Source organism: Ictidomys tridecemlineatus, unplaced genomic scaffold (assembly GCF_052094955.1).
Source record: "Ictidomys tridecemlineatus isolate mIctTri1 unplaced genomic scaffold, mIctTri1.hap1 Scaffold_70, whole genome shotgun sequence".
NCBI classification, from domain to species: Eukaryota; Metazoa; Chordata; class Mammalia; order Rodentia; family Sciuridae; genus Ictidomys; species Ictidomys tridecemlineatus.
Genome location: NW_027524982.1, coordinates 1,031,125 through 1,052,109, shown reverse-complemented (window position 1 = coordinate 1,052,109; position 20,985 = coordinate 1,031,125). Strand labels below are relative to the sequence as shown.

Genomic DNA, 20,985 nt, shown 5'->3' with positions numbered 1-20,985 from the left:
TCCTGGTGGGAAGAACACCTTACACTTAAGTTGTGATTGGAGGTCGCAACCACAGAGTCAGCCCTTCTCTAAGGACTTTCTCATCCATTTCTGACCTGATGCAAACTGGAATAGTTAGGGGAAGAAACAGAGGTGGCCTTCCATCTTGTACCTGCTCAAAGTTGAGCTGGTGATGAAGCCTTTTAACGTTTGGTTCCAGGGGCATTTATTTTTAAAACATTTATGCCATGAATTGATGAGTTTTCTAAGTTTGTTGGAGAAATATGTGTTATATTACTTTGATGTTCACCAGTGTCCATTGTCCTGGATCGCACCCTCTGTGTCCAATCCTAACAGTTTAAAAGATTTACGTCATACTTACACTTCATGTAAATTCCAACCAGAGTACTAGTATCTTTATGGTTTTTATCCTTCAGACCATTTTAAGAGATTGGACTCTGACAAAAAATATTGGAATTTTAATATATAAACATCTAGGTATTGTCGACTTAAAATTTTCAATTGAAATATAGAAAATGTGTATAGATTTATGTAGTGACAAATGAACTAATAAAAACATTTAAATAAATTTTAATTTGTAATTCTATGTTAAAGCAATTTGCTTACACTTTCAATGTGGATTTATGGAGCATGGATTGTACCTTTACCCCAACCTGGACCTGGGAGATGCTACAGAAGCAATCAGTCACTAGATATGTCTCATTAACATTTATTGCAAAGACAGTGTTTGGGAAAAGTAGCCTGCTCACCATCCAGTCTACGTGGGAAATACAGGAATGGGTAACCAGAATCCAGATCCCAGAGGGCAGTTGCTTCTCTCAGCTGGAGCTTGGCCATGTGTAGCCCCATGGAGCAGCACGCAGAAGCATCCCACAGTGTGTACATAGGACCTGGGGATCTGACAACCTCCATGTCAGCGTAGCCTAATGAGTGTGGTGTTGTGTCCATGCACATAAGTGGTGTTTGTATGTGTGTTTCTGATATGGATGTAGTGTGTGTCTGTGTGCATGTGTTATGCTATGTCTGGATGAGCTATGTATGTGTATGGAATGTACAAGGGAACATGTGCACTTAGTATGTGTGGTGTGTGATTTTATGTGTCTATTTTTGTGAGAATGTGGTTTGTTGGGTTCACATATGGTCCATAGTGTATGTGAATTCATGTGTTTGTGGTGTTTATGTATGTGGTCATGTGTATATGGATGTGCAGTGTTTAGTGGGTGCATTGTGCCATGTGTACAGTATTTGTAGCATGTGTTCATGTGTGTGTATATAGAAGAATTTGGTGTGACTCTGGTGTTTGTATAGTGTGTAGGGATGTGTCTGTTTGAATGTGTATGTGTGTTTACATTTATGTTTGTGATTATGCAGTGTGTGTGTGGTATATGTTTGGTATGGGGTGCACAGTAGTGTGTGATGTATGTGCATTTATAGGTGCATATCTAGGTTTCTCTGGTGTATGGAAAGTATTCATATGTATATGAATGTGTGCAGCATGTGACACATGCATGATATTTGTGGGGTGTGTGCATGTGTGTCTTTGTTTATGCATGTGGTGTATATGGTATACATTTATGTGTTCATGGTTGTGTGGCATACATGAGGCCTGGGTAGTTTTTTGGGGTGTGTTTGCACATAAATGCACATGGAGTATATAATATGTGTTATATGTGTTCACGTGTAGTGTGTGTTCATGCGTACATATGGGAGAGTGTGCTGTGGCCATGGTGTTTATGTGGTGTAAGTGCATATATTTACATCTTGTGTATTATGATGTGTGTGTACATGTATTTTTGTGTATGTTGGTACTTATGTGGTTCATGGTATACCTGTGGTGGGGGGTTCATTTGCAATGCATGGTGTAAGTGCATGTGTATATGTGTGCTTATGTGTCTGTGATATGTATGGAATGTTTGCATTTGAGTATGGGTGTATTATATGTGGTTTTGTGTGTATGCTATGTGTGATGTGTACATGTTAGTGTGTGGTGTTATAGCATGTGTTCATTATGTGTATAGGTATGTGGCATGTGTGATGTGATTGTGATATTTATCATGTGTGTATATGTGTGTACGTGTGTGGTGTTATGTATTCCTATGTGTGTGGATGTGTGGAATGTGTGGATGTGTGGTATATGCGGCATGTGTGGTACATGTAAGGTATTTGCCTGTGCAAGTGCAAGTCAGGTAAACTCCGTGAATAGGGGCCCTGGGCTTTCCTGCAAGCCTTGAGGGTCTCACGGGGCAACCAGGTGGGGCAGGCGCTCCTTCCCCCTGCTGGGCAACACTTTGGAGAATGACAGTTCCAGACTAGGAGTTGGTGGGAGCCCACTGATCCTGGGCAGCTCACAGCTGCATTGGGAAGGTGAGATGGCCACCAGTAAGGGTAGGAAGTGTGACCCCAGGAGGATGTGTGTGTGGGACGAGCTGTGCATGCACCCAAACCCCTGTCAGTGGATGGCCCAGGAATGGCAGTGTTGGCTCAGAGGGGATCTCCTGATCTAGTCCATTAAACCCACCATGTACTGTGAGCTAAGCAGACACAGCTCTCCTGGGTCACGCTCAGGTAAGAGTGTGCATTCTCTGTGATCTGTTCATCTGTGGTGCAGGATCCAAGATATCTGAAAGATCCAGGTTAGGATCAATCCCATTCACAGCTAGGAAACGGAAGCCAGAAGTCCCTTAGAGCATATACCTGCACAAAAAGGGCGCATCTTGTGCCAAGTCAGCATCAGCCATCTGCAAGTATCCCCTGTGCCCACAGAACAGTGCACATAAATGCATGCAGAGAATATGAAATGTGTTATATGTGTTCACGTGTAGTGTGTGTTCATGGGTACATATGGAAGAGTGTGGTGTGGCTATGGTATTTATGTAGTGTAAGTGCATATATTTACATGTCTTGTGTATTATGATGTGTGTGTACACATTATAATAGGGCCAAGAAAGGAGGCTCCAGGTTTCTGCCCTCCTGCCAATCACAATAGAAAGATCTTGCAAAAATGGGGTGATGGGTGAAAGCTATCCAATAAGCCATTCTTGCCACACATTGTTCCTTTCATTTGGGGAGTATTCATAACCAGGCAGGGACAACTCCAGGCCCAGGCCAGCCTGGCATGTGCTCACAAGTTAAGAACACCTCCAGGCAGGTATACAGAACAATGGTAAGTCCGACCTGCACTTCTCCCTGTCTCAGTGTAGCAAAAAAAACAATCCTGATCCGAGTGTGCATTAAGAACTGGTGGTAGGTGAAGTGTTAGGATGAAATTATGTGACATTGGAATATGTTTTCTAAAGGTAGGATTCTCAAGCTAAAATAAAGCAAAGCATAGAAAAAGACAGTTTTAAAAAATATTTTTTGCTTTTAATTTTTTTTTTAAAAATTCTGATTTGCAACCAAACAATAATATTTTACATCAGAAGATGGACTCTCCACCAGCTCACTCCATTTACTTGGGCATTTCCATGAAGAAAAGAGCAGTCAGTGATAGGTTCCCTTGCAGCTGCAGTATTAACCCCATGGTCACTTGGTCCCTGGACCTGGGACCCAGGGCCACACTGAGCTCAGTCCAGCTGGGCTGTCATGGGGCCACAGGTATTCAAGGTATCCAGTTGCTGAGAATCCACTGGCCTAGAAGGACTCCAAGGCATGGATTGACATGCTTACAGATTTATCTGTGCTCAGTCCTTGATGGTCAGGAGCATCTAGCCTACACCAGCATGAAGAAAAACAGAGGTGTGTGGTGTTTGCAAAGCAGACCCCACCCAACTTTACTGCCAGAGCGGTGCTCCCACACTGTGCCCACAGGAAACTCAGAAGGTGACAGCAAGAAGAGCTTCTAGGACACAGGGCTGGGGCACTGTTCATCACTGACTGCAGGGAGTTAACATTAAGGGCCAGGAATCCTTCCCAATGGTCCTGGAAGGCCCATTGTCCTCACTGCCTCCTTCATCCTGTGGAGTAAGTTTGAAAAACCACATTGCATCTTTTTTATGCATTTCCTCTTAAGTTTTGAATGCCAGGAAATGTTCTCTATTCAGCCTCCTGAGGTCAGGTGCTGAGGGTAACAGTCACCGAGAAAACTGAAGGTAACAGTCACTGAGAGTATTTTTAATGAATATGGTAATATATATTACTTCAATTCTACATAATTAATATAAAACATGCGAAAATTTACATTTGATATGGGTCAGTCAATCTCTCCAGTTAATTCTGTGGTGACTATATCCTGTATATATTCTATACTCTGAGACATGATGGACATTTTGTTATGAGCAAAATGCAGAAAATTTAGACCCCCCCATGAGCAGATCACTTTCTCTTTCTCTCTGAGTCTCCAGTGCTGAATCTCTCTGCATATTATAAGGATGACCATAAGGATCCAGCCCCTCTGTTCAGTCCTTCCTAGTTCATAAACCCTCTCTTAGCTGTCTTGTTTGCATGTGCAAAGTGCACAGACTTCTAATAAAAACAGTAGAAACCAAGAGTGCTTTTATCTTTTGTTAAATAAAATGTCACAGAGTTAAACAACTGGGGCTGGGAGCAAAGCCACCAGGCACATAAAGTTCTTCCCTGAGCCCCCTCCCATCAGCATCCAGACATGGGAAGTATTGGTCTCTGCCACACCACTGCTCAAGCTATCTGGTCCTGCCTGCTGAAAAGCTCCATCTTGCTAATGACACCCTCCATCTGCCACAGTGGGTATTCTGAATATGCACAAACAGGAACAAAGATGCCCAACACAGGTCACCAAGGGATCTTCCCTGCAGCATGAGCATCAGTACCTTCTGCTGTGCACAGGTTGATGGACCAGGGCTCTGGAGCAAGGGACTCCTCTAACCTTTGATGCCTTTATTTCTGTTGGTGAGAAACACTATCCCTAATAGAAGGGCCTGGGATGCTTAATTAAAAACACTAATAGCACACATTTGAAATGTTGTCTGGTTTTAGCAGCTTTCTATTTTTGTATTGCACAATATTCTATTTACTCTTGCCCACAAGTCATCTAGATGCCTGTCCTGCTCCACAATAGACAAGGGCAACAGAATTCCCAGTCCTTTAGAGTGGGAGCATGCAGAGGCAGGCATGGAGAAGTTTTCCGGATATTGTGCCACAGCCACCCTCACAATCTTTTGAGTATATAGTGGTCCCTACACAGCCTGACTCACATGCAGAATCACTAGAAGAATTCAGTTTCAGGATTTATTGCAGCTTAAGTATTTATAATTTGATTTTAATCCATTTTCTTCTTCATTCTCACAAACCTCACCAAATCCCAGAATAATTTCTTAAAATAAGATAATTGTATGCAGAGACGTTCATCGTTAAAAAATCCAGAATTGAAATTGTGTCTGTTTTGTGCAATAAGAAGCCTTTTTTCCTTTACACTTTTTTTCCTCTCTAGTTTTTTGATTATTAGTTTCACTTGATTATGTTTTTGCTATTTTTGCCTATTCTGTACATGGTAATCTGAGTTTTCTTTCTAAAGGAGAAAACATGAATGGATTCTAATAGAGGCTGGGTCTGTGAAATAATTTAACACTAGGATGTGCCCTGTGACTCATTGTTCTGTTTTGCTGAGTTTTCACAGACACATTTGTATGGGGATTAACTCAGAAATCTTTGCTGCTTGGAATAAGCAAATTGTAAGTGTTTGACTATTTTGATGTAGAATCCTAGGAAAGCACCAATCAGGCCCAGGGACAGAAGTCTGCCATTCCTTGCAGGCTTCACAAGGGTAATAAAGATGTGGGGAGTTATCAGAGCAGATGATTTACAGCACGGTGAGTTTGAACACAACCAGTATTTAAAAATGTGACATTCTTTTCAGTATTTATTTCATATCTCAATGCTTAAATTGATTTAAGAAGACCAAAGTATGTATATCTCCCCCTTCACATGCACAGAATTAGGTTGACCCTAAAAAATAATGGAAGGTAGAATTGTCAGTTGACTTTTAAGAGGACAGGAAAGCTACCTGCATTGTGGTCCCTGGAGGAATTCTTAGTTCCCTGACTCTAAACATAAAGAAGCAAAAATGAGAAATGAAAGCAGATGCTGTCTTGGTGTCCTCCTTTGTCCTTCCAGGTCCATCCCAGAGCCTGGTGCCCTGCCGTGCCCATCAGCCTGGCCAGCTGTCCTTCCAGGGCTAATTGCTGATTCCTCCACTGCACCATATGTAAACTGGGTGTGCATTTGCTTCACTTGTCAAAACAATTCTGAGATTCCATTTTCCTCTAATAAGGTATAGATTTGTTCTCCAGATGTATGCTTCAATAAGATGTCATACTCTGTTTTTATTTTGGATTGCTCTATGCTGATGTTCCTACACAGCAAGAAAATTACCTTATTGAAACATATTGCTGGTTGTGCCTACAGTGCCAGGTCTTGCATCAGTATTACACACATGACATATTCAGAGATCTCTGTGTAAAAATATGAATATCAAGTGATTAAAAAGATTATACAGGCTTGGGCAATTTTCATGGGGTAAGAAAATTAATGGTTCCAGTTGAGTGTCTTTCACATCATTATAACTATATCATAAAAACATGTCACAAAATAACAGACTTTATAGCCTGGGCACCTCACCTGATTTGCCCCACTCTTTATTTCATGTGGAATTGCCTCTAGTGGCTGTAGGTGTGCTGGGGATCTTTTTTTGTGTTTCTTCATTCCCATCCATATGGAGGTACTCTGGATTTCAGGTGCAGTCTGGCCAGGTGTACAGATTCTCAGCATCATGGGAATCAGAGAGTTCTAAATCCTGTGTATAGTGCTCAGGCGAGGTACCACCCAAGTGCACAAAAGAAATCTATGGACATGTGACTAATGGTGGTGGGAGGAATCCTGAGGTCTACAGAACTGTGGATGTGGGGCTGGCATTGGCTGGGCAAGATGCTGGCACCAGATGTGTCTCCCAGCTCGTGTGTGCTGGTGGAAACCCTCAATGGCAGAACCCAGCTTATCCTTGGAAGACCAGTCAAGAAGCCCCTGCACAGCCACGGGGCCCAGTGTGGAGTGTGATTGACTACTGGGATGGGAGACCCAGGAACACCATGAAGAAGAGGAGCTGGATGATGTGCACAGGTTGGCCCTGTGGTCCCTGACTGAAGACGCTCCCCCCGGGAGAACATGTCAAAAGAGCCTGTCTGCCTGAAATCACACAGTGCTGCAGGCCACCACTGTGTAGATGCAAACCTCCTCAGTTTAGGATTCTGGCTTCTGGGTAAATGCTTCTGCATTTTTTAGGGTGTCTGGGGACCAACATCCTAACCCCAAAATACAGTTACATTCTTTTACAAGGACCCAAACACCGGCTACTGGACAGAAATTTTTTGGCATCTGAGTAGTATCCATCATGCTGAATATGTAGAGGAAAAAATGATAGTGTTTGGAATGTGAGGGCCCTATTTATGCCCTGCTCCATAGCCTCCAGTAGGCTGTTCTTCCTTGGAGGCCTCACATTACTCACTTTTAGTGTCCCATGTGCAAAAAACCAGAACAGCCAGAGAACATTCCAGAACTGGATATACCACTTTACAGGGGCCATTGAAACTTCAAGCAGCAGCTCTCAGATTTGGCCTATTTCTGAAGGAGGTTTTAATTTTCACTTTCTCTTTTTCTATTATGTCCCTCTTTCCTTCACTGATTTCTGCCTCATTTCTTTCCTTTTCCATGATTATATTTTGGTCACTGATGTGTGCACTCGGCACCCCTGCAACCATCCTCTCAGGGACCAGGAGGCTGGGCCTCATACCACGGAAGAGTTTCTCAAAAACCAGACCTGAAACACTTGGGTGCAAGTCCTCGATTCCACACTGGGTGTGTCACTGACAACTGAGGAAAATCACCAGAATATGAGTTTTATTTTAAATGTTCTATGTTGCTTTTGGCCTGTGATTGTCTCATCCATGGTTCTAACTGGCTGCTCAGAAAAGCTCCCAGGAACACAGAGGGCTCTGAAAGTTCCAGGTCTCTGCTGAGAAGCTACATGCCCCTCAGGACTCTGCTAGAATGCCACTCTTGCTGCCTCTGCATCTGCTTGGTGGTCTGCACTCTGCAGGCTGGCACATGCCACCTAGACTCTCCAGAACTCCAGCAAGGTGCCCTGCTGTATTTCTACCTGACAGCTCTTAGAGGCCTGTGGGCCCAGGGCTCCTGGACTTGGGGTGTGCTGACCTGCAGGAAGCTCAGTTCTCCACATAGACGGTTCTGGAAACATTCCCTTTCTCAGCACTGGATTTTATACATTCTGGATAAAATTCTAGGGAAAGAGGCTGATCCCAGCTGCCTGCTCATTCACTAAACCAGTGTTCACATTTCTTCAGTGTGGAAATCCCTCTTTGTAAAAGCTGTCTCCTTCACAGTTTTTGCTCTCTTGTTAATGTCCACATTGTGAGGCATCATTTGTGCCTCCTGTTTATTATTCCACTCTATGTACTTTACAAAAATGAAAGTCCTCTCCTTTAATTCCTCTGCTTCTGAGGGATAAATGTACTGCCTGGGTGTTTTATTACACCAGTGTTTATAAAGGTAAATCGTCCAGCATATCCCTCCTTCCAGGGCCATATCTTCACACTTCACATGGAAGCAATTTGGCCACACAGAGATGGCATCCTGTAGCTCACTTCCTGCTCTGGTGGGTTTCAGGAATGTCCAGTGCCAGCATAAACAGGGCAGGAGCCCTGGGCCCCTGAGTCCCCATCCAGAGCCCCAGAGCCTGTAAGTTGCTAGGCACACAGTGCAGTGCCCTCCTCATCTTCTTTGCTTTTTCTGACAATTTTAGTCCCAGTGTCTGTTGATATGTTGTTAAACAGGCTAGTGCAGAATGTATCCCTTCCATCCCCAATCTCCAGTTCCTGGGAACTCTTCACCCCATGATCACCTCTTCAAATACCCAGTGTCTCCACATTTCAGTTGTGACCCACACCCTTCCCGGGTGCTCCTGCCTCCTGTTACCCTGAACCTTGGTCACAGACTGCAGGCTGAGACCAGCCCCTCTGTGCCTCGGACCTGTACAACAGGATGATAAAGACCTCAATGCCAGTCCTGCCTTGTCCTGCTTGTCCCCAGAAATGCAGCTTTAGGACCCAGCAGCACACAGCAGACCTCTGAGCCCACCAGGACAAAGTGCAGAACTCCCTGTAGAGGTGGCACCTTCCCCAGTCCACCAAGGGTGAGCCTGGTTAGGCTTGGAGGGGATGGCAGGAGTGCTGTGGAGAGGGACTGCTGACCAGGCTGAGGCTCCTCAACATAGGAGGTTGGCTAAATTGAAATCCAGCTACATCTAAGGAGTAAAAATGATGTTCAGGGAAGAGCATTGGTGCCATGCAGGCATGGGTGTGGAAACTTTTCCCTGTAGAATGGTTCTTTAAGGACACCAGCCATCCTCTAGAATGTAGCTTCTCTCCCAGGAATGGGAAGGAAAGTTCAAGTGCCAGGGCTTCACAGTGGGAGACCTGTCACATGGGTGGCATCATGAAATTTTACTCCAAAATATCCTGTTTATATTTTGAAGAAAATTAGCATTTTTAAACAATCAATTGGTTAATGGCTGAAAGTTAATCTCAAACTATTCCGCTTACTGAATAAAGTGTCAGGTCTCTAAACATGAATCTTAAGTTACCCAAAGGATTACCACTCATTTTAAACTTTATTTGAAAGCGGGATGTGCATTTATTATAATTTCAAACAAAATGCCAATGTCATTAAACAAATGATGTTGAGGCAAATTAACTGCATTTTAATAATCTGAAGGCCTATGATATAGAACATTGTTATGAAACATTGGCTTGAAATATCAGTTGCAAGTGTCATTTTCATTGCTGTGAATCTCAGGAGAATATTTGTAATTAGTATCATTTGCCTAACATTTCAGGTTAATTAGAATATTTATTTGAATAGCTGTAATATTCAGAGATTACTGTTTTATAATCAAATTAGCACCATCCCAATGCACGCTGATCACAGGGTGGCAGCCTGCCTTCACTTCTACTGCTCAACCCTCTGGAGCATTCAACAACATAAGAAAAAATCAGTTTCTTATACTTTTGAAATTTAATGATGCATTTGAACTCTGCCAGTAACATTTAATCAATCTAGGGAAAAAATTCCCAACCATGTCTCCCATATTGCACATTGGCAAATACTCCAGCCAATGGTGGCCCCTGAACCTCTCCCCACAGCTCAGAGGTGAGATTTAATGCAGCCTTCTCTCCTGTATGCAAGGCCCTTTTAAATAGCTCTTGCAAAAACAGACCAGATGAAGCTTTTCCGGAGAGGTTACTAGGATACTATTGAAACACCATTAGGAATAGATGAATTGAGGTTTATAATGTTACAATGGGTTTAATCTTGTAACATCTCTGCTGAACTTTGCATTGTGTCCAGAAGGTCTGTGGAATCAGGTGCCCACACACCTAACTCCTGGTAGCCAGAAATGCAATTTGTTTTGAAGACCTGGGGACAGGACTGGGGAGGTGTTTGTAATAAAACCTTGGCACCCAGGAGGCAGCAGGGCTGAAACCTGAGGAATGACCATGTACTTGTTGGCTGCATCTGCCCAAGGGCTCACACACTTACTTGCTCTCAGCACTGGAGTGTGATAATCACTGTGGAATAAGTCAAGAACAGAAAACACATTTAGGGTAACACCTACATTGTGTCAAAGAATCATTCTCAGACCCAGTAAAACCTTTCCACCTGGGGTGGCCTGTGAGGACATGTGAAATCTCAGCATGGAAAGCCCCTCTCAGGCTTTGGTGGGTACACGGTGCATGTCATAGGTGGGTTCCCAAAGGCCAGAGCTCCGAGGTCACTCACATCTTAAGCCATAAAAAAAGTTCAGAGGCAAAGGGGATCTACAGACTCTGGCTCCTCCTGGCATAAATCCTCCTCGCCTTTTCTCCTTCAAAGTGCCAATGCAGGAGCACTGGACTTACTCCTGCGGTGGGAGTGGGAACAGAAAGTGGGAAGCAGGCCCGAATGAGCTGCCACCTAGCAGTCTGTGAATGAGACCTTCCCCAGGCTTTTACAAGATGGGATTTATCATTTTTCCTGCAAGAACTGTGTACCCTTAGAGAATTCCAGAGGAACACTCACACCAAGTGCAAGCCAGATTTAAAACACAGATGCTGCTTTTCACTTTGAAGCAAAGAGAGAAACTGAAATAGAGAACTGATTTTAACTGGTCCAGTAAAAAACAATGAGGAGCATCAGTTCTGGGTGGCTGTCATGTAGAGGTGAGTTTGATTTGTTACTAAGAATTGACGTAGCACAGTGATAACTCAGAGCATGGGCAAAAGCAAAGCACTGTTGGTGCAGAATAGCAGGCAACACAATTGGTCTGAGTTACATTTGTGCATACTAGATGGTGTGTTCAGCCACATCATTAAAGATAAACTTTACTGCTAACTGTTATTATGAAATACCACAGAACTAGTCACAAAACTTGGTATGTCTTTAATGAGAGAGAAGAACAGAACAGGGCTGGGTCAAAGGGAATGTCCTGGAATGCAGATGATCTATGTTTGATTTGCAGCAAAATAGCCTTTCCAGAGCAATGGAGATGGGGCAAGAAAACTGTTTTGGGAATTAAACTCCATTCTAGGTCTCTGCCCGGGACCCTCTGCTAGTCCAGCCTGCTCAATTTAGAATGAAAATAGCACTGCCAATAACCCCCTTGACTATCACTAATTTTATTTTCAGCTCTCTTTCAAATAATGATTTAAAATCCATCCTTAAGCAGCAGTTCAAAAAGCACTTTGAGAATTAATTTTAATGGGAGCATACTGAAAAACTGAAACTTTCCAGTATGACATCCTGAAAAATTGCTGAGTACAGTAATAGTGTATGTTGTGAGCAAATGGAACCATAAATTATTCATAAATTTGGGCTTCAAAGTATTTTGTGTAGAACTACATCTACTTTTCATGAGCTACTGTTATATCTGTATAGATATATCAAAGTATTCATAGCTATCTTTAAAAAATGTTCCCACTCTTGGATCTGTGAGCATCTGCTGGAATCCATTACAGGTTCTCTCGCTCCTCTCAGGAGCAGGGCTGTGAAGTACTGTCTCATGGTGGAGGTGCTCCTACACATGAAAAACCTTTCCAGAATTAAAAATCTGCTCCACTAATTTTGAAACAAATTTTCAACAATCCTCTTTGAGAATCCAGCCCTAAGTGTTCTCACATCTATTAAACAGATGGCAGGTAACATTGTAAACATATTTGCTTCATATTGAATAGATAGTTACTGAATTTATACTGATTAACATATTAAATGACTGATTTTTCTGCATCACATTAGAGTAAAAGCCACTTTTTAAATTTGTCTTGGGTATTATTAACTTTGACAATAGCATGCAGTGAGAAGCTATTAAATATTTCCCCAGTAATATTATGCATAGAGTAGTTTTATTTTATAAAACTCTATATTTTATTATAATCCACTTGACTTTCATTACAATCATTACAAAATGTGTGTACATTTAATCCATTTTCAAAGGGTGCATCTTCTGCAGCTGTTCCTTGCCATGGTGATTAGCTCTGGTCTGCCCATGTGCATAAGCCAGGCATGCCTTTTCTGGTTTCTCATATTTTAGTTGGGACTGTTCAGAGAAGTGGACTTCTGATGCAACTGTGGCTGCAGAGGCAAAACTGCAGGCAAAGTCTCTGTTCAACTCATTTGGGGGACAGCTTTTCATGGCCATGCTGCCTGGTGGGTGCATGTGGACTTTACCCACAGGGTGGAAACTGTGTGGCTGCTCCCTGCCAGCAGGACTCTGGACGGCTGGGCTGCCTGCTGCTCCTCCTGGACCTGATAGACATGTCCATGCAGAGGGAGGAAGAGCCTTCCCTTCTTGCCAGAAAGGCTATTTTGGTTGTCAGATGAAAAACATCTTGAAGGGAGCTTCAGGGTCTGTGAGGATCCAGTGACCTCCAGTCACGGTGCCAGTGTGGGGCTTCACTCTAGAAGAAAGAGAAAGAGACAGGAAGAATTATCAAGAACAATCTGTGCACCTCAGCACCTGGGTTCTGTGGAGCAGGACTGAAGCTCAGATTGCATGGCCTTCAGTGTTCCCCTCTGTTTATAGCCTTAGGCTTAGAGTATTTTCTCTTCCTTTTTCTTTCCTTCCTTCCTTCCTCCTTCCTTTGTTACTTTCAACACTTTTATATTAAAAAGTTAAACCTTCCTTTAAAGAGAATAATTTGAAAGCTTGTGTTGTAAAGGAATTGGCAACTACAGAAACAAAAGGAAGAGTAGCATTCAGGTGAAACCTGGGTGCATTTCTGGTGACCTTGCAGAGAAAGGTGAGACATGAGACCCCAAGGCAGCTTGTGAGAAGCTGTCTCAGAAAACAAATCATGTGTCATGCAGCAAAAACCACCTTCTGTAAGATGAGGAAATGTGGCTTGGACAGTTTTCCTAGAAACAGCCACAGCTGCAGCATACACTGTGGAGTCTAGTGGAGCAAGGCAGCAGCTGCCAACAGGGTGAACAAGTGTGGAGCCACCATGAGTAGCCATGAAGTTCAGGTGGAGGACCAAGTCTGGGTGCCTCACTTCCCTTACTTGCCCAGACTTCTTAAGGCTCCGCTGCAGGCAATTCACACACATGTCCTCCACACACACCTAGAACACTAGTCCAGTGACCAACATGGGGTCATAGTCTTATTTATTTTATTTGTATCCAAATACAATATTCATAATGAACCATTTCAGACCTGGAAATATTCCAGGTGGTGGGCATTTTTCTCTCTACTCTGCATTTTCCTAAGTTGTGGTAGGATGGGCTTTAGGGATGCAAGTGCTTACTTGAAGGATGTTGGTAGACTGGGAAGAGTAAGTGATTGGCCCACGCATACCATCTATACCAGTGGAGAATATGGTTGAACTTCTAATGGGTGCTGATAATTCAGGACAAAAGACTGTCACATACTGGCACAAAAATGGTCTTTTCTATCTTCAGAATATTTTTTAGCAAGCAGGAAACAGTGCAATGATTAGACCACAGAGGGAATGAGGCAGGCCTGAATAATATGCCAGTGCCCTCTACCCCAAAGGGACCCTGAACAGAGTGAGCAGGCTGGACGCATCTGAAGACCATCCTTGCCCATGCACTCTGCACACTTTTGGCAGCCCTGCTCAGGTCTTTGTGGTGCTCGCCATGTTGTGCTGAAGAGATGTTTGCAGCCTGGAGTTCCGCTTTGAGTCATAGCTATCTGGTGTCTGTCCACCTGAGTGATTGAGTGAGGAAGCTTACCCTTATGAACCTACAAGTGATGGAGAAAATGGTAACTCCACACGACCAGGGGGTCTTGAGTGAACCTTTTGTATCCACTAGAATTTCTCTACTAAGCTGCAAATTAATGTTTGCTTTTAAAGGCTGTGTGCAGTAAGGGGAACACTGTTGCTAAGTGCATGAGCAGAGAGAGGGCACTGGTGTTCTTCTGTTCCCTGGAGGTGGAGAGGTCTTGAGACAGTTGGTGGGTGAATGTAAGCTCCCTTAGACCTGTGCATGGCACCTTCATTCCAACTTCACCTCAGGGAGTGCACTCAGAGGCTTAACTGTTCATGTTAGATAAGTTTTGCCCTAAAATGTGAGCAGGCACTGTGTGATGGTTGGTGTCCACTCTGAGAGGAGAATGGCTTAGGAGCCCAGAGCTGGAGTTTAGGGCTCTGCTCCTGGCAAGCATCACAACTCTGTATCTGGAAGGCCCACTAGAGGACTTCCAAGGCCACTCTGCACACTCTCTCCCTTGAGCAAGTATGACCCTCCCACAGGTGGTAAATGGTGGCAGGCCCTATGTGTGTTCACAATGTGACCTCTGAATTTTGTCTTGGACAGGTCAGGAAGGATGGCTGAAGAAGCATCCATCTCCCTGTACAGAAGCACATTCCCCTTGAATGTAGCCAGGAGGAGGCAGGATTCCAGAGGAGAGCACAATCTCTCACTTCCCCCAATTTGCTCTTAACTTTTCATACCCTGTGGTAAAAGTCCCAGATGTCCACCAAGTTGCACATGGAAAAAATGCTAAAATGTTAAATGCCCAAATCAAAAAGCCAATGCACCTAAGAACAGAAACTATCCATGAGGAAGAATCACTTTGGTATGTATGCATCCTTGATTAACTCTGTGGAATATCCAAACCTACCTATCCACCCACCCTTCCTCTCTGTGTTACAGTCCATGTTCCAAACAACCATCACTGGGCATCTAGGCTACTTCATGTCATTGCTTCAGTTTGACTTTAACTACAACATACTATGAAAGGCCTCATATGTTGAAAACTGAAAAAAAGGAAAAGAAAAATGTAAAGTTCTTAAATGTAGACTGTTAGAAATATGTGTGTGAGCATATTGTACACACATGTGAACACCTGTGTGAGCATGTGTGTGCAAGTGTGAACATATGTGAGCATGTGTGTGCAAGTATGAATGTGTGCGAGCATATCTGTATGCAAACATGTTGTGTGAACGTGTGAATGAGCATGTGTATGTGTGAATATATGTGCAGACATATGTATAAACAATTTGTAGAGAAATTCTGAATACTGTAAAGGTATTCTAGAACAGGATTCCAGGACAAATAATATTTTCAAATGGTTCTGTAATGATTTTTATAGAAAATAACAAAATAAAGATTCAAAAATTAACAGAGACCATAGAATTGTTCTTTAAATAATGTCACTTCTTGTGTGGACAAAGTTACTGGTTATCCTGTGTGTTTATTTATTTATTTATTTTGGGGGTTGTTTTTTCAGATAAAACAATTTTCTTAGGGTATAACAGTGTGCTTATGAATTCGTTAGATTTTCAAAAAGTGATAAAAAGGTGCATAATACTACCTTGGGATAAGAATTGGAAGCCAGCCAATGCTTGAAGTAGAAAGCCTGAGTGAAATCCTGTCAGACATCAGTCAATCAGTCCCTGTGTATTTGTCCCTCCCTGTGTCCCTGGGAGACATTGGTATGAAACCTCAGACATCCGTGCCTAGCATGTCATTAGAGACAGGGACCATGGAGGAGTGTCTCCTGCTGTCTGAGACTGCAGATGTCCTTCCATGCAGTTAGATCCCATATAAGTGAAAGAGCATGAGTGAGAGATGTTCATGGGAGGAGTGGGAAGGCACACAACAGTCCACAAACATTCATCGTTTTAATGAGTGAATGGCTCATTCTGGATATAAAAGAGAACACTAAAACAATTCTTTATTAACCTCATCATAAAAATTCAAATAAGTTAAACAAAAATGTAAATAAAATGAGTGATAAAAATTTAATTAAATAAAACTTTAATTCAGTGATCTACAGCAATGAGATAATCTAGCAGGTTGGTTGTTCAGAAGATGTTTTTCAGGTTTAAAATAATATTTTTTTCTAAATTGATACACCTCGTAAAGTGGATTAATTTTGACTTCCCCAAAACTGACTTATTCACATCTTCTTCAAGTATGGACAAAATATTTTGATTATCTCCTGTGAGTCACTCAGGACTGAGGCATCTTGTCACTGAGGCAGTGACAAGGAGTTTCAGAAGGGAGCAGCTGACAGTGCCTCAGGAGTAAGGCATTCCCAAGCCTGTGCACTCAGACTTTGGAAACAATGTGTAATTGTGAAATTGACACCTTGAGCAAGCCAGCCTGGGAATCTCAGGCAGCCCATGGCAGGACTCTTGTGGGGCTGTTGGTTATAGTCTGTAGCACAGGCTACCAGTTTCAAGGCTACTGTTAAAGTCAATTGAGAAATGTGAAAATAAGAACATTGTGCTTGCACACCTGGGAATCAGCCACATGCACTCTGCAGCCCAGGGCACCTGGGAGAGGCTCCCAGGTCTCTGGAATGCATCTCCACCCTTCACTGAGCATGCAGGCCCTTCCCACTGCCACACCACTGGCATGACCTGTTTCAGCCACTCTCAGTTATACTCTTGTCCTCCTTTGCACCCTCACTCCTCCTCTGCCCAATCACTAGGTAACACCTTCAATAGTCAGAAGCTGAAAAGCTCAACCCAGCAATGGGCTTCCTTGTCTGTGATATATGACAGGAATTGGTGATATTTGATGCTCCTTTCATGGTCAAGGTGATAAAATATTCTTTGCTTTACATTTTTCTGTCTCAATAACCTATGTATAAATTATAGAATAATGACTTAGCACAGCCAAGCATTGACCCTGTGTCAATCACTGTTCTTCTGCATGGCCTTATTTCACTTCCTCCCAGGAGCTTGGTATGATCCCCACAGTGTATGCAGCTGTGAGTGCCAAGTCTGCCCTAGGGCAGGTACTCTTATGGAGTGTTTTTACCAGTTGAGATCATGTGAGATCCATTGTGGTGTGAAAGGCTGCATTTTACTTTACTCATGATTATTACAGAAAATACACCAGGCTTTCCCTTCAGTGCTGTAATGGTGGCACTAAGAGCCCAAAGCCCAGAGAGGAAGGTGTTGGTGTGGAGAGGAGCATAGGAAGGCCCCCTTGGAACCATCCTAAGGCCCATGTGGTCCCCACTCCTAGGCTTGGACTGGCCCTTTCTTTCCCAGTTTGTTCCTCTAAATTTTATGTTTGTGTGCAGTTTCTCTTGACAAGCATACTTTATGGTGAACTCCAGAGGTGAGGACCTACCACTTCTCCACACAAAGTTAATTGAACCTGCTTGAGAGCTAAATGTTGTTCCTATTTTTCCCATGTGAAGTCAAGCAGAGAAGGTAAGAATCCATTCTGGATCATGGCATCCATACCATGACCCACTGAGGTGGGGACAGGAGGAAAACTGAAAACGCCTACTTCAGGACTGCAGTCCACCACACTCTGGTGCTCCTGTGCTTGTGGTGGTAATGGCCTGGGGTCACTACTAAGGGTAAACAGGGAATGATGACACCCTCCTGAGAGTAGGACATTCTGGGAAACGATTAGGCATAAGAGACCTCCTGTCACTGCTCCAGGAGTGACCCCAGGTGCCATTGATTCAAATAAGCACTGCTGCCTTCATAAACAACAGCATGTCCTCACCTCCTGTCTTGCCTCATGACCCCACAAAAACAATCACGCAGCAGAAGCTTGTCTCTGTGAGACCATGTTGTGTTAACTCTGAAAAAAGCTGTATGTTTCATCTGGTCCCAATATCCCTTTTGTTAAACTATGAATAACATTTTAATAAATTTTCCTGAATACAGTTAACATGGAAGAAGCCCTTACTAGGTGACTGTGTGTGCTTCAAGGTGTTGCCATGACCACCAGTCTTCCCAAATCTGTCTATTAGAAGGAAACTTGCTATAACTCTTAGCCTGGCTACAGACCCACCTCTTTCCATCTTTACATCCAGCTGTCTAGACACAAACTCTCGTTTAATCCTGAGATTCTGTCTGAGCATTTCTTTAAAGTATATCATTAATGGTGGCATTAACAAGGCAAGATGCAGGAAAGCTGTGAACCTCAGGTGGGTTTGGCCCATATCCACTGGGTTCTGCAAGACTCTGCCAAGGCCTTCCTGGTACTAGAGACTTGAAAGTCAGCAGAACTCCCACTTCAATAAGTGGTTAGAAAAAAAAGGAAACACTATTATAAAAATGAATCTTACCATTTTCCCCCAAAACCTTATCAGACTCCACATAACTAGGTTCCTTCAAAACCAGCATCTCAGTGCTCCATCATAAATGGATCCATGGTCAGGGGCCATGACTTTCTCATTTTTCATGGTGCAGGGACATATCTGTCTTTCCTGGCTAGATTTTCCTTCCAGGCATGGCTTGGCCTTACAGATACAAACACTATTGAGGTGCCCCAAGCCAGAGGCAGTGGGAACCATGAGAATCTGTCTTGAGTGATTTGTATGTAGGAAAAGCCCAGTGCCCAGTGGCTTGGTCCTGGAAGTCTGCCAAGAACCTGCAGATCCTGGTGGGTGTTGTCCTTTATTGCAAAATCTGTGCTGTTGGCAATAATACCCCAAGAAGCAAACGTCTTTGAAGAAGATATTTAATTTAAAAATTAAGTACCAAATCTCCATTGTTCAAAAAACTTAAAGATGAACATAATTTGCATAAAATATTTATCATCATTTACCATCTCCCTGGAAGCCACAGTGGTTCCACAGTTATAATGTCACAAAACCTGAAGACAACTGCACAGGTAAACTTCTAACAGCCTTTCTGAAACCCACACATGCTAGGAAGACTACCATGCACAGTGCCCATCATCTGCCCTGCATCAGGAGATATTTATGTGTCATTCTGAGGACTGCAGCTTTAACATAGGTCTCAGGTTTTAAATATTGTTTCATTCTGCTTTCGAGATAGGGTTTCACTAAGTTCCTCAGGCTGGCTTCAAATCTGCAGTCCTCCTGACTCAGCTTCCTGAGGGGCCAGGATTTCATATGTGTGCCACCAAGTGTAACCTTCCATGTATGTCATATGAGCATTCTTCTAAATTAACATATAGCATTTTTACTTCCTGTGTGGGTGCCTGTGTGTGTATGTGACAGTAAAGCAAAAATCAATCATTGGCTTTGCAGCAAAATAAATAAATAAATAAATTATATAATTCCATTTTATATCAGTACCATTATTGTGGTTAACTAGATAAGCAGCTATTATTTTTAATAATGGCTCAAGAGTTTATCCACTTCTTTATTCAAAACTTAATTTTGGGGGTGGCACAAGGTGTGGAAATCAGGGTCACTCAACCACTGAGCCATATCCCCAGCCCTATTTTGTATTTAATTTAGAGACAGGGTCTCACTGAGTTGCTTCGAGCCTCATAGTTGTTGAGGCTGGGGTTGAACTTGCAATCTTTTATCTCAGCCTTCTGAGCCACTGGGATTACAGGCATATGCCACTACATTCAGCTCAAAAACTTTCTTAAATCTAACAAGAAGTAAAAATTGTAAGTATATTATGAATCATATGTATTTAGCAAAATTTTAACATTAATTGCAATTTGTATGGTGGTGGTGATTACAAAAGGCAAATTTTGATTAAACAGCTTTATGGTACAAGCAATGTATGTCCTAAATTGTGGAGCTTCTGCAGCATTAATCAATCTGGGATGGGCTGCTCTGCCTGCAGAATTCATGGCTGTGTGGACAAGGTATGAAATTCCACTGGGGGAAGTTAAGGTTGAAAACTCTGCTCTGTTGCCCAGAGTAACTGAACCATGCTTCCTGTGAAGAAGTGGGTATTATCTGGGGAACCTCCTTGGCTTGGTGGGTTCTGCCTGGATCCACCTTGTTTCAACAACTGCTGGGTCAAAAAGGTATCTCTTGTGTATCAGCCAAAGCATCTTATAATAAATTTATTATGAAATAATCAATTCCCTTAAATTTGTGAAGTATATTACATAGTTATTTTCAGATATTTAATCCGATATTTAATCAAATTTTTGCCAAAAATGTCAAGTTCTGAAGCATTAGTGAACTGTATTATTGCCCAGTTCAGAAGTTACCTCTCCTCCTGTGAAAAGGATAAAGAGACATACCACATAAAGCAAAGCAAAAACACACACAAAAAAAAAACCCCAGAAAACTGAGCAATATAATGTCTATTATAGGATGATTTGGCTGACACACAAGAAAGACCTTTATGACCCAGCATTCGTTGAAGCAAGGTGAAGCCAAGCAGAACTCACCAATGTTATAGATTGTTGAGAGTTCAAATGGCATATGATTTAATTTGGAAATTAAATGTATTTTGAATGTCTGAACTTATAAGTGTATTTAGAGAAAACTTATATTACTATTAGATTTGTTTATATTATGAATACAGATAGAGATTTGAGATCTATAATTTTTGTAATCCAAAGTTTACAAAATTTATGAAAAATCATACTGAAAATTAATTTCAGAGCATTCATTGTATCTTATTATATTTATGCTTTTTACTTGGCTTCTCAATAAAAGGGAAATATAGTACCTGGGGAAACATGAAGGCTGAACTCTGTGTGCAGTTCAGTATGAAAGTAGAAATCAAGACTATCCTTCATATG

General features: G+C 42.5%; 1 protein-coding gene across 5 annotated transcripts in view; it reads left to right on the top strand.

Annotated features, from left to right (window-relative positions):
- LOC110597360 (MYND-type zinc finger-containing chromatin reader ZMYND8-like) overlaps positions 1-15,608 on the top strand; it is an 82,738-nt gene extending 67,130 nt beyond the window's left edge. For all 5 annotated transcript variants that reach the window (XM_078037284.1, XM_078037283.1, XM_078037286.1 and 2 more), the window contains one exon: positions 14,857-15,608. In XM_078037284.1, coding sequence (XP_077893410.1) covers positions 14,857-14,915 — 59 coding nt within the window. In that variant the 3' untranslated portion in view covers positions 14,916-15,608. The remainder of the gene's footprint in view (positions 1-14,856) is intronic.
- Positions 15,609-20,985: the final 5,377 nt, after the last annotated feature.